We start from the raw sequence: 14711 nt of genomic DNA on the forward strand, positions 1-14711 counted from the left end.
CCCCCAGCTGGGGTTTGCCTGGAGCAGGGTGAGGGGTGCACAGTGCCCCTTCCCCTTGCAAACTGGGCTACATCCCCAGCCAGGCTTGTCCCCCCTACCCCCAGCTCTGGCTTGTCAGCCAACTCTCACTGCTCCAGCTAGGGAGGAGGGGGACGGGGCCAGCCCTGCTCTCTGGAGCAGACAGCACAACCCAGCCCAGGGCTACAGAGCATGCTGGGATGATGCGGGACTGATTTAACTTGAACCAGGAAGGGGTCTGGGACAGAAGTGTCAGAAATCAGTTTGACCCAAATCAGTTAAGTCCGATACTTAGGGTGGCCATTCGTCCGGTTTTATAGAGGACAGCCTGGTTTACTGCTGCTCTGTTCTCTGCCCTATTGATATGAAACTGGGTGCCTTTATGTCAGACTGGTGGAAGTCTGCAGAGGAAAATAGAGGACATGAAGGCGTCCGGTTTCATATCTATAGGAGAGAGAAGCAGAAAATTGGGCTGTCCCCTATAAAACCGGATGAATGGCCACCCTACTGATACTACAACCAGATTTATCTTAAATTAGTTTCAGCCATTTTGAAACTGGTTTATGTGCACTGAGCTTCTGTTGTGCTACAGGTTTAAGCCAGTTTCTGATCACTTAAACCTGTTTATGTGTAACTTCTGTCCCTAGCCCATCTGTCCCTCCCTTCTTGGAATGAAGAGAAACCAAGCTTCTAGGTGTGTGCGTGTTCCTATCCATGGCCATCTGTCCATCCCTTCCTGGAATAAAGAGGAACCAAGCTTCTCGGTGTGTGTGTGTGTGTGTGTCTGTCAGTCTGTGTCATTCTGTCCATCCCTTCTTGGAATGAAGAAGAACCAAGCTTGTGTATGTGGGTGTCCCTCCCCAGCCAACTCCACACCTCATCCCCTCTGCTGCCCTGTGCCTAACCTTGACCTGCCAATCCGGCCAGCGCAGGGATCCCACTGGGCCCAACCCGCCACCCTCATTGGCCGGCGGAACGCCCAGCGAGCGATTCACGTCCCGCAGCGCCCCGCGCCCATTGGATGCGGCCAGGCACCTCTTTGCATATTAACCAGGCTGAGAATTCGTCTGCACCAATGCGGGCGCTGGCAGAGCCTGGCTATTAGCATATGCACCTCGTTGCTTTGCATAGGGCAGCGGCGACGGCGGGGCTCGGAGCTGTAGCGCGCAGCCCTAGAAGGAAAAAGGAGCCGACGGCTGCGGCAGCGGCTGGTGGGGAGCAGGAGTGGGAGCGGGGCAGGGCAGGGCAGGGCAGGCATGGCTGGCCGGCCCTAGGCAGGGCAGCAGCGGCGATGGCAGAGTCCGAGCCCCGGGCGCCTGCCCTGCGCGCCTGAGCGGAGCCCGGCCGGGGAGGAGCCGCCGCTTGTCCATGGAGCCGCCGGCGGCGGGGAAGGACGCGGGGCGCTGAGCAGCGCAGAGCGGAGCGACCCGACCCGCTGCCGCCGCCCTCGAGGGACCCGAGCCGGCCGGGGCCGGGGGACGACGACGATCGCGATGCGGTGCCTGGCTGTGCTCGGCTTCCTCGCCTGGGGCGGCTTCGGCAGCTCGGCCGGGCCCAGCGGAGGAGCCTCCCCCGCGCCTTGCCCGGCGCCCTGCAGCTGCGATGGGGACGGAGGAGTGGATTGCTCCGGCCGCGGGCTGCCCGCCGTGCCCGACGGACTCAGCGCCTTCACCCACGCCCTGTGAGTGCGGCCGAGACCGGGCGGGGGCTGCTCCCGCCAGATGTGCGGGGCGGGTGGGGGCCGCAGCTGGCCGGGAAGGCAGGGGCAGCCCGGGCTCCCAGGTGCAGCCCGCAAACGCCCTTTGTTGGCCGAGCCCAGCCTGCCGAAGGGCAGACGCAGCAGGTCAGGGCCAGGCAGGAGCCTGGGAGCTCCCTTGGGTATTGCCCAGGGATGGGAGGCCCCTGACCATCTGGGGAAGGGCTGTGTTTTGTGGGGGGTTCTTGGCCATTTGGAAGTGGCAGGAGGATTGTCCCCGTCCCTCCAGGCTGTCTCGAGTCCGAAGGATGCAAGCCAGGACGCTTGCTGGCCTGTCTCCTGGGGTGTCACGGTGCGGGGAGCCAGGTGGGGACGAGGTCCCTAAGGCAGCAGACGTGTAAGATGGCAGCTGTGGAAAGCTGGGAAAGGGAGAGAGAGGGAAAGGGGCTCACTTTCAACTGGATTTGGGCAGCAGAGGGTTAAGGTGACTAGCTGCTCACGTATGCAAGGCCAAGAGAGATGAGGTGGCCTCTGTTTAAAAAAAAAAAAAAAAAAAAAAGAGGAGGAAAAATGCAACGTAAATATTAAAGGCAGGAAATGGGGCAGGTGCTTGCACTGCCTGGGTTGCATTTGGAAGGCTGTCTTGAAAGGCAGCAAGAAGATGAGCACGCGTGTGTTCTTTAGAGCATGCTTAAACTTGGGCTGTGTGTCAGGAGTGAAGGGCGATTGAGCGCCACGTGCTCATCCTTGCAGTCTAAGTCCCACGCTCTTTTTTTTTTTTTTTTTTCCCCACCCTGAATGTGGGTTCACTAGCAAGATGAACTGTCCTCTTCCAAGCCTTCCTTGCCTCTCTGCAGTAGGTGCACATGTTCATTAAGGATGCCAAAATGTTCTGTTGTACAGAACGTTATGCATTTCAACATGTAATCCTGTGAGAGCCTGTCTCTTGGATACAGCTTTATTTATGTTTTTAATAGTCTTGTGAATTTGGTTTAAGGAGGTAGAGCTCATGCTTTCTCTCAGGATAGTTTCTTAAAGGCCCGCCGAGAGAGTTAGCACTCTCTAGGCAAGAGTTGCCAGTTGGCATTTATGTTAAGTGTTCAACAGTTTTATAACAACATTTTAATTGAAGGATAAGCATTCCTCTCATAGAGTGAGATGACTGGAGAAGGCTTTACAACTTTCAATATGGTAGTTTTGCTAATCTCCACTCCTCCTCCATAAAGATTTAATAGCAGAGGGCTAGTCTAGGATATTGCGTGGACCTTGCTCAGGGTTTGTATTACTAAAGTTTCACTACTTTTGCAAAACACATTGCTGTGCACGTTACGTTCACTTATGATGCCCGCTCATCAATCAATACTGAGCTGCTTTTGCCAAAATAAATGTTCAGAGTACACTTGGAATTATTTTTAATTTTTTTCTTTGTTTTGGTCCTCTTATTTCCAAACATAATTGAGTGACAAAGTATAAGTATTAAGTATACTTAGCATGAATGGTCAGAGTTTTAGAAGCACTTGTTTATTAATTGTGTATTAGCAAAATGTCCATTTCCCCATGTATGTGATTGTATGGACTTTTTTTTTTTTTAATCATTTGGGTTTGGTAAGGATAGGTTACTGAGTCCCAAATGTTTTGTAGTACTTTTTGATCTTGCACTACCGTGTAATACTGTGACTTAACTCTTTCTTTTTCTTTGGTGTTTCAAGAGATTAGAGAAGGGAGTCCAGAGATCAAGTTTCTGGTTTGTCCACTGAGTTCTGGTGCAACTGAAAACTAGCTACTAAACACTCTGCCCTAATTTTTGTACAGGCAAAATGAAGATATTGCCAAACTTTGTAAAGTGCTTCGAGATATTTTTTTTTTCTGGTACAGAATGTTTTGTAAGCAGAAGGAATTATGATTATTTGCTTTGACATTTTTTTTTTTTTTATTAAACAAAACTGCTACATCCTTGAATATCTGTAACACTACTTCATTGTCTGTAGTGGTTATAATCTGTTAGTAAAGCCACACCTGTGATATAGATATGGTTGCTAAACAGTTTTATTTACAATTTACTATTTTTTCTATTCTGCTTGATTTCCAGAAAATCATGTCTGGGGCTGGCATTTACAGGGCTTTGGGGCTGGGGCTTTGCTCAGCAAAGGTTGTATGTGGCATTTGCAGATTTTTTTTTTTTTTTTTTTTCTTAAGCTTAAAATTCCAAACAATCTTCTATTTCCTCTACCACACTAGCCATTCCTTTCCCTCACCCCTTTTGGTGGGGGTGAGGGGGGTAGAGGTGGTGAGGGGGCTCAGGTAGTTGTTTCAATTCACAATTAGCCAGTTCTTGTGCCTGCGTTTTCAAGAACTTAGGCATCCTGGTATCTGCCCAACACACAATGTGCAGAAGAGCAGAAGCTAGTGATTACATGTCTGTTTCTCTACTTATGCTGAGTAAATCTACAATTGTTTCCTTATTTTAAGATGCCTTCCTTTCTGACTGTGCATATTTATTTTAGTCTTCCCTTTCTCTCTCATATACTGCACAGAAAAGCATTGCTTGCTTTAGCCAGCCCTGTTACTTATGCTAGTGATATGATAGTAGGGGTGGACTCTTTCTGTTGCCATGATATGATGGTCTAGGTGATATGAGAGGCAAGGCTGTTTAGTGATGATGATCAAGTGTGTAGTTGGAAGAGCTGTTGGACAAGGTTATGCTCAAAAGCTTGTCCATCAGCTCTCCCAGCTATACAGTTGGTCACTGAAGATCCCTGCCAGTGATATGCTAGACATGTAAAATGAAATGTTCTGATTTTGACAGTCTATAAGGTGCACATCTACCATGCCTTCTGCTTGATTTTTGTTAGTCATGGTGCCAGATTTTATTCAATGCTGCACTCTAAAACCATACAATGATGTTTTAAGCTCAGGATGTGTTTTTAAAATGAGCAAAGTCTAGTTAGTTGGTAACGAGATGTCTCTGCATGTGAGAGGAGTAGATGATCTTCTTGGAGATTTGTAATGTTCTTGTCTCGTGTGCTCTGTCAGCTGTGCTTGAATCTGGTAAGAGTAGGTAATTTCTGCTGAATTAATGTATATTTGACAGGATTATAATGTTACTTTACTAGTTCTGCTTGGTCCTGGCATGTATTTTTATAATATTAATTTGGTATTTTATCACTGACTGAGCAGGTAAATGCAAGTTGTCATAGTTGATGCATTGGCTATAAGGCAAATATAGATATAATCAGATTCAGTTACTGGTTACTGATGTGTAAGATTCTTAAGCTGGCGGATGTGCATTAACATTGCCTAACAGAGGGGGGGTTGCTGAGAAGTAAGTATGGCCAGACATGACCTTGAGTCTTGAAAATGTAGCATAATTACAATGCTCCTGAGATAGAAAAGTCTTATCTAATTAGAGGTTTGAAGGTTTTACAGTTGCACGCTGTTCGGTTTTCCCTTGTCAAGGCATTATTAGTATATGGCAAGGGATAAAGCTCACCAACCTCCAGATATTGGAAAGGCATCCTTATTTTAAAGCACACTATCTGTACAGTTTAACTTATTGAAAAGCATTTTTTTTTTCTTTAAAAAAATATAGAGATGATGATGCATGAATGAAAATAGTTTTATGATGTAAAAAAATTAACAATGGTTCTTTAGGAATAAATATTCCACCCTAGTATTTATGTAACCCCTGCTTTCTATAATGCTCAAGAAGAGGGGGGAAAATAAAACTGACATGGTACTGAAATGCAACTAAATATATTTTCATTGTTCATTATTGACATTTAAAGGAACAGTGTAAATGGTGAAGAATTAAATGAGATTTCATCTTTAATTTTTGTTTCTCAGTCGGTGCTTTAAGCATCTTATATCTGCATCTTGGTCTGTGAACATGGAGCCTTGCATCCATGGTACTAAATGAGTAGTGACTTAAACTGGACTCTTGTAGGTCCTGGTAGATAAGAACCCTGCAAAATCCAGACTGATATGTCCATTTCAATTAGGGGACAGCGTCTTTGACTGTCAAGTTCTGCTGTCTTCACTGTGGGTTCCTCAGGCAGATGTGATTGCAGGATTGGAGCCTTAGAAGTGTAATTTTTTTTTTAACCTGACAGTCTTTTTTTTTTTTTTTTTTTTTTTTAGTGTATGAAATATACAACTATAAATCGTGCACAAGAAGATGAAGATATTTGGTGGTTTGTGGGTGTTAAATAAAAAGTGTGAAAAGAATTGCTAACAAATCTGGTGTCTGGCTCCCCTTCTTCCCACAACACTCAGTGCCTTTACCACAGTGCCTAATTTGTCAGGCATTTGACACTTATTTTTGCACCTTGAACTCATTATTGTCAGCCATATGTCATTTCTTATTTGACGCTGACTAGCAAAGGTTCATACATGTGACTTCAGGGAGCACTGAAATCAAGTTTGTGGTGTGAAAAACTTCAGGACTTTAGTTTAAACAAGTGTGTACTGGTAAATCATTACCTTTAGCTCTTGATAGGCTTTGACTAGTAAATATCTGTTGAAAATGGGGGGGGGGGAACCCCCAAACCTTGAGGCTAATTCAGGGATTCAAAAAAATCCATGAGAAGCTTTCCTTGTTTTCCAAAGTAGGTCTAAGCCATCAATTTTTGCGAGATTAAGCATTATCAGAGTAAAGTACTGGCCTAGATTTCAGGGCTGAGAGCATCTACTTCTAAAGTGAATAGGAACTGCTGGGTTCTTGGTCCTTTGGAAAACCTAGACTTTTTTTATCAAAGTTAACCTTTCTGAAAATGAAATATAAGCTGATGCAGACTTTTTACAAACTCTGCAGACGGCTCCCGTGTTTCTGCTGCTGCTAATAGTTTAAAAAACCATCAGAATAAAATTAACAAGCTTCCACAATGCTGTCTGGATGTCTGTGGGTAGCAGTGATATAGTCAAGAATCATATCAGCTTTGTGCTTCTGTTGCTGCTTGGCAAAGCTATAACATTAGAAACCTTTCTTCCTCTCCAGTGGGCAGAAGGGAGAAGAGAAAAATGAAGTACAGCCTGTTCTGTTTCTAGGAGGCTGGGCAGATGGATGGAGGATTGATGGGAGAAGACTAAGTTCCTCTTCTGGAACGTATGAGACCCTTATTAGCAGGTGGCTGGTATAAATACGGATCCGGTTTGAGCCCAGGGCCCATACTCTGTTAGAAAACCCCAGCAGCCATCCTAGCGGATGTTAGGTGCCTCAGCAGGCTGTTGTCCCAGGACCTTGCTGCCTCTCTTTCTTCATTTTTCATGTCTACTTTTCAAGTCCTCATGCAGTGCACTCAATAAGATATTGTCAATCTGCGTGCAGAGAAGTGTTGTTGGCTTGCTTTAATGTCAGCTGTTAAAATGACTTTTTAAATCAGCTAGATATACATTACATCTTTTCCTTATCTCTGCCTACTTGTATTTAAATACCGTATTTTTTTTTCCCATGCAACATGTCCCAAAATGTAATATGCTCCTTTTGTTTTTGAAAGGCAGCACAAAGAAAAAAAAATTATCTTGTAGTACCAGTAAGTGAGTAGCAGCGGCTAGGGAGCTGAGCCTGCTGCTAACTCCGGACCAGATGGAGCATGAGAACCGACCACACATGCTGGCCCAGTCTGGTGTGCTGGGTCTGGGGTCATACACTGAGTTTGGCTATGAACTGATCCCATGTGCCAGCCCATCGGGTCAGGAGCCGCATGCGGACCCTGCATGCTGGCCTGATCCGGCCAGTCTGGAAATTTGGCATTAGGGGTTTATGGTGGCGTTAATTGCATTGGCTCCCTGAGCCGTGGCAATTATCACTGCCACCTGCCACCGATCCCATGCTGCCAAATTTCTACACCCATGGGAACCCATATTTCTCTCTCACACGCTGGGAGGGTGCTTTTATATCAGCTGGTTTTGGAAAAAGGGTGCATGTTTTATGCAAGAAAATATGGTGGTTGCCAGAAGGCTCTTGTGGAAGGAAAAGGAAAGGGGGGAGGGTTAAAGGTCCTCACATGTTCATTTTCTCTCTCTCTCTCTCTCTCTCCATTGTTCTCACTAAGAAAATGTATGAGAAGCTGTTTCAAGGCCTACTCCTGTAGAATTCAGTGGCCCAGCTCCTCTGATGGCACACGATTAAGTTCTGTTAGCTTGGACCATATATGGTGGCTCATATTAAGGCCTGGAAAGTGTAATTAAATTATGCTGGGATGGCATACCTTCCAGCCTGCCCTGGGAAGGGTGAAGGGAGGCTGCCAACATGAAGGTGAGCAGGCAAAATGGCTGCTGCCCCCACCCCTAGCCACTGATTGGCTGAGTTGTGTGGTCCTGCCCCTCTCCACCAGTCATTGGTGAGGGGTGGGGCTGTATGGCGGCTAGCCCTCTCCACCAATCAGTGGCAGAGGACAGGGCCACCGGAGGTCCCAGCCACGATATGTCCTCGAAAAATGTCAGCCAGCTTCGCAATCTGCCCTCAAAATCAGCCAGCTGCCTCCTTGAGTTGGGTAGACTACTAGGTATGACATCTGGGAAAGATGTATGTTTGTTTTCTGAAAGTATAAACATCACTATGTATCTGTCAGCCTCATGTTGCTGGTATTATGTATTTGTGGGCTGTAAACTCTAGACTATAAGATTTTTTTTTTCCTTAAATAACTTCTATACCTGTCCAGGGTGGGTAATAAAACCACATTAACTCAATTGCTGAGCAACTAAGTCCAGTGGAGTTCAATTGTTGAGAGAACATCAAGTGTAACACAGACTTTAGGCATTTGGAAAGTAATGTAATAATGGAGACACAAATGAGATTGGTTTTTGTTTGTTTTAAGCAAGGACATCTGGAACATATAATGAATGTTACACTGAGGGATAAGGGCAATCCATTTTTCACAATTCAAATGTTAAAAAAAATAAGTTTTGTTTTTTTCCCTGTGCCGTAAGTGAAGAACTGAGCAAGTTTTAAATACAGCTAGGTACATCATTTAAATTGGGCCATATTATGTTTAAAGGGTTCCCACTGTTGTGGAAACTTGACACTGTAATGTACAGCAAATTGATTTTGTGATTCTGACCTTGTCTGTGTTCAGCCTTTAAGGTAGGAGAGATAATATTGAAGCATAGGCCTGTGATAGCCTTTATTTTGTGACCTGAATGGCCATGTCCTGTTAGCAAGCTGCTATGCTGAGGGTATATAAGTGCTTTGGGTAACTTCAGAATGGAATTCTCCCAATATAAAGGTGGGATACATTTTCAAAGAGCAAGATCTCCTTTGTGGGGCTATCATCAAGATAACTTTCGTCTTTTCCCTCACCAGTTCCTAGAGGCCTCAGAAATCCCACTTAAATCCCACTTAATTGTGCCAGCTTTTCTTCTTACACAGTCAGCTTGGACACAGCTATCTCTGGAGTCAGTTTGTGCCACTGTCTGAACAGGCCAGACAAGAAGAATAGACATGGCAGGATTTTCTGTTTTTGTTCTGTTTTTATGCAGGATTATAAGCCTCTTGGAGCTTCCTTTTAAAACCAAACAAATAAATGACTGAGAAACTGAATGTTGGGGAATATTTGATTAAAAAAAATAAAAAATCGGTGGTTATAAAACTACAGTAATTGGATCTATAGCATATACAGTCTTTCAGAGGTCTGATAATTTAAAGGGTTTGTTTTTGTTTTTGTTTTTTTCATATCAAGCCTTAAGATTTCAGCATTCCACTTTGAAAGAAACAATTTGCATCTGACCAGAGACCTCCAAGGTCTCTGACTCAGTCTGATCTTCAGATATTTGAGGAACTTATTGCAAGTCTTGTGGAATTTGTCATGCGTTTGCGTAGGGTGGCAATTCCCTTGCAAATTTGTTTTAAATATTCCAGGGGAAGGCCCACATCCCAACCATCCAAGCTTGCACAATATGGAACAGCCTCTGCCTACATAAAGTGCTGTCTTTACAAAGAGACAACTGAAATTTATTATCAGCTGTGAAAAACTAGTCTTTCTTAGTGAAGACGAACCCAGTGATGATCTGAATTGGTGTAGCACTTTCTGAGAAATGCTTAGTGCCTTGAAGGATCAGGATTTTAAGAAATGAACAGTTGTATACTGTCCTTACCACTGTTCTTCCGTTTTACCTCCTCAAAAATAAGAGTAATAACTCGTATTTTAATAAGCTAACTATAGGAAAACGATGAGCTTGCTGAATGGTTTTGCTTAACATTTTGAGACAATGTGTTGAGACTTTTAGATGACAGTGTGATTAACAATGAATTCATAAATACGTGTACAGTCTTTGCAGTAATCTGTTTAGTTTAACTTAATGCTGGAAATGCAGTTGTGCATTTTATAACTTTGTCATTGAAATGCAGTTGTGCATTTTATAACTTTGTCATTTTATAACTTTGTCTGTGAAAATTGTTTTTTTGTTTGGGAGTTTTTCCATTACCTTCTTGACATCTGTGTGGTTACACATGAATAGCTTGACCCAGTCCCTCAGCAGGGAGACTAATAGGGCTGGGCTTTCAATAGCCATGTTACTGACAAAGAAAACATATGGAATATTTCATTCCCGTCCTTGCAAACAGGGAGTAGGACTGTGAGGGCAGAGGGCTGCAGGCTTCAGACTTCATGGTGAATTGATAAGTTAGCCACAACGTTTGCTGTTAGTAATCAGGGTGCTTTTGCCAAAGTCACGTTACTTCGCATGACACTGTATATGTTGCTGTGGGAACAGAATCCCAGATGTAGAACAAATCCATTTCAGCAGTCCCACATTAATGTTGTGACCGTACAACAGACTACCCTATGGTCATATTTCAACCTTAATGATACATGATACTAAGTGACAATTTTCTTGAAATATTTGGACACTGTGGTTGTCAGTATTTGATGTTTGGTATTTACTTGGCAGATATGCAAGATATGAATACAGATACATAGCTCCCACTGAAATATGCCTAGGGAAGCCTTCTCCCCTTACATTCGTTTCATCCCCTTTCAAGCCACAAAATGGGACCAATTATTCCCTGTCACCTGAACCAAACACTTCAATGTGTTGAATTTTTAAAGTGAGAGGGTACTATTGTACTCCACTCTGTCAAGTGGGTTACCATTCAGTCATTGGGATTGTAATAAGGAAACCTAGATGTTCTGTTCCATCACTAAAGAATGAGAAAAGCTAAAAAAAGATTAGGGAAGAATGAGATGGATTGCTTGTCACCAGAGCATCTGAAATAGTTAAGTGGAGAAGGGCGATGTTCAGTGAATTTACCTCTCTTGTCTTTAAATTATTTGAGGGTTATTTGTTAAAAATCTATTTAATACATTTTTAATTCCTATACTGGGAGTAGTTCAGCTGCGTAGTTAACTACTGACTTAGCATGTTGGAGGGTAGGCAGTTCAGCTGCAAAGGTGAAAGGCCTCTTAATCTATAGCTTTCACATACAGGCCTACTTGTTTCTATGGGTACTTTTGCCTGTATGCCTCTCCCAGCACTGCCTCTCCTCTTTCCTTCCCTTCCTCTCCCTCCACCCTTCCCACCTTTTTGTATTCAAATCACTCACTTCACTATAATACACTGTTCTGTGCTGTCCTTTCATGGCATCTGGTGAAGTTGCTGCTAGTTCACGAAAGCTTATGCTCTCTATAGATCTTAGTTAGGATAGATATGTACCTTATATACTGTCTTCATACAGACCTACCTGGCACTCTAAACTGGATTTGGGTTAATAAACTCTCTCTCTCTCTCCTTGTTTTACAAAACTTTCATCCAGCACTTTAGGGCTCAAAATTTGTGTGCCTAAAGTTCTTCTTAGGTGGAATTTAGGTGCACAAGTCTGAGGGCACGATATATAAAACCTAACTGCTAAATGCTTGAGAGACCCATGAGCACCTTAGTTTTGACCAGAGAACTTACTTATGTGTCTAAAGTTCAGCTGTGAAATGCATGCAGAATTACTGCCATCTTGCCATAGCTGAGTGTCCCAATGCTTATCTCCTTGGGAAGTCCACTGGGGTGTCCCAAACTAGAATTCCCAGTGCCTAATTTCTTTGAGAGATCTAAGAGGATGGGTGTGTACATAGCATGTCCAACATGCTCCAGACACTCCAGAAATATGGAATGCATTATGAAGCACAACAGCCATTACTAGTTCCATTCAAACGTATGGCCAGAAACAGAGGAGGTGGTGACACCTAACTTTTATACAATAGGCCAGTGGTTAGATCACTCACTCAGGTGAAAGACTTGGGTTCTAAGCCCATCTTGGCCTAGGGTGCATCGTACTTGCATCTCAAGGATGTGTCTACTAGGGAAGAGGCAAGGCTGGAATGGGGGATCTTCTGACCATTTCTGTTGAAACTAAGCTACTGTCTGGAAAGGAAGCGCAAGGTTCAGGAGGTGAGAGTGGATGCAGGGGGTAGAGATCAAGTAAAAGTGACTTCAGATGACTTTGTCCTGGTGACATGAGGGCTCTCCTCTGAGAACAGGGTAGTCCTGGTTTCTAATTCCTGCACTCAGGGCTGTCTGCTTTTTATCTAAAGATTTTTTTTTAGTGCAAGATGCATGAACTGTCCTTGGGGCAGGGAACTATTCCTCTTCTTCCTTTGACTACTTTTCTAAAGAAGTGTGATCCTGTCTTTTTGCATTCAAAAGATGACTTAAGCACTTACATGTTGGGGGCTGGAGAAGTGGTTTGAGTTGTAAATCGTAATTACCCAAAGGTGCCTACCTGCAGCCCTAAGTTAGGCACCTAGGTCTAGTTTGGATGCAGTTCTCTTTTCACTGTTTCCTACTGACTGGTTTAGGAATGCCTCCCTTCCCCCTACTCAGCCTGCTGACTTTGTGAATCCTATTCTGAGGCACTAAGGCATTTAGGCATTTAATTCAGGTTGTGGATCAAGGAATCTGAAAGTTAGGTGTGGCAGTGCTGAGGCCTGTTCTACTTAAATCCTTTTGTGGAGCTGAACTGTACTTTCAGCTTGAATGAAAACTGCATGATTCTGTGGAAGCTGCCTTGTTTTCCACCTTGAATGATTGGAGGGACCTAGAAACTTATCAGTTTCCATTTAGGAAAAAAATCCTGGTTTTAGACTAGGAAAGTGCTTGTATTAATCTGAGTTGTACAAAATATGGCTGGTTGAAGCCACCAAGTTGAATCTTACACTGGAATTTTAATGGGCTGAGGTTCAAATGTATATGTTATCTAAGGAAAATTTGAGAGTCCATAGTGAGCTGGAGTATAAATCCCTACCAGTCTCTCTTCTCCCTCCCTGCCCCCATTCAGATATGTTTCTCTTCAAGGCTTGAGACTCCATTCCCTGAAATTTTTCCCATGTAGGACTTTGAACTCTGTTGCCAGCCAAAATTGGAGAGTTTGTTTCCTCAAACTGTCCTTTTAAGGTGGTTTCTTTTTAATTTGCAGCTGCTTCAGTGTCTTCTTGTTTTGCGGTGGTGGAGTGTTTTGGTGCGTTTTTGTTTTATTTCAAGCCTTTAAAGTCGCTGTTAATTTTGGAAAAAAATTATTTAAAAATTTTGCGCAGCTGGTTGTGATTATAGAAAAATCCTAAACACGAGAAGCCAGAGACCATTCAGTAAGCAAGATACCACAGTGCTTTGTGTACCAAACCTTAGCTGCATACAGAATAAAATGCTAAAGGGCTAGCTGATACTGTCTGTACTAAGAATTCCTGTTGAAGAATTTATAATGATGTCAGTAGCTTGTCCCACAGCTTCAGAAATATCGATGAGCTCCATTATGTTCAAATACATGTAGATATGAATTTGATCATGGAAACTCTTTTACATAAACTATTGGACAGTAGACCTAAGTTACATGGAGAGATGGTAGACATCTGTTGCTTGAAGCATTTATTAAATTGACTTGGGATAAAACATATTGGGAACAATTCTGTAATGGATTTCAGAGGCTGGGCTTAGAAGTTGTATAGGTTTCTTCCACCTGTGACTTGCAAAAATGATACTGGTGAATATGTAGATGTGTCCCCTCAAGGGTTGCTTTACAATCACTCTGCATGCATAACTCCTAAAATGACAAAATCAAGTTCAGTCTGTAGCAGGCTTCAAAATTAAATGATTAAGAACTCTAGAGGCTGCTGTTGAAAGCCCTCGTAACACTTTTGTCAATGCTAAGGTCTCGTATTGTTCTGTTCTCAGAGAAGATATGCAAACAAGAAAGGGGAGAAAAATGTGTTTCTGGGGAAAGATGACATAATTTTCTGGGGCGGGGGATGAGGGTAAGATGAAGCTGCATTTCAGAGTTTGAAAAACAAACTCTGCTAGCTAGCTAGCTAGCTGCCTACATGCAGATGTTACCTTTGTCTTTTATTTTTGATGGTGCTTAGGTCCAATTTTCTGAAGTGACTTGCATGTCTCTTCAGGCAGTTTTGAAAGTTAGACTTAGATTCCAAAGCTGGACTTCAGAAAATTTACCCCAAGTGAGAATTTTTTGAAGGTGCTTTAACAGGTATAGTAGTTTGAATTGCAAGTTTGGTCGTATGTGACTAGGGAGCTACTCCAATCACAATTGTGGGGACTTCATAGAACTGTGAATTGGGCAATCTCTGCAAAATTCATGCGGGGGGGGGGGGGAGACAAAATGCTGGCTCCCCAGTGGGAACCAGCAGTCCTCCTGGGCATGCAGCCTGGCATGAAGGGGGCTCCCTGCATGAAGTTGAGCAAGCAAGATGGCTGCCATCCCTGAACCTTGCCATTGATTGGCTGACAGGGCTGCCTGTCATGTGGCCCTCATCCCCTCCAGCAGTCAGCTGAGGGCCAGGGCTGCATGACAGACAGCCTTCAGCCAATCAGGAATGAGGGGTGGGGCTGTCTGATGGACACCCCTCCATCAATCAGTGGTGGTGGGGGGCAGGGCCACTGGGGTCCCTCAGCCAATCAGGTGTTGGTGGGACAGGGGGAGGGCTGCCATGATAAGCCCTCAAAAATGGCAGTTGGCATTACGATATGCCTGCAACACTGGCTGGCCACTGCCTTGAACTGAGTA

At 44.0% G+C, this 14711-nt stretch overlaps 1 protein-coding gene across 2 annotated transcripts in view; it reads left to right on the plus strand.

Annotated features, from left to right (window-relative positions):
* Positions 1–1127: 1127 nt before the first annotated feature.
* Positions 1128–14711, plus strand: part of LGR4 (leucine rich repeat containing G protein-coupled receptor 4) — a 118421-nt gene continuing 104837 nt past the window's right edge. For both annotated transcript variants that reach the window (XM_006260667.4, XM_019476898.2), the window contains exon 1: positions 1128–1699. In XM_006260667.4, coding sequence (XP_006260729.2) covers positions 1512–1699 — 188 coding nt within the window. In that variant the 5' untranslated portion in view covers positions 1128–1511. The remainder of the gene's footprint in view (positions 1700–14711) is intronic.

The sequence above is a fragment of the Alligator mississippiensis genome, chromosome 2 (assembly GCF_030867095.1).
Source record: "Alligator mississippiensis isolate rAllMis1 chromosome 2, rAllMis1, whole genome shotgun sequence".
NCBI classification, from domain to species: Eukaryota; Metazoa; Chordata; order Crocodylia; family Alligatoridae; genus Alligator; species Alligator mississippiensis.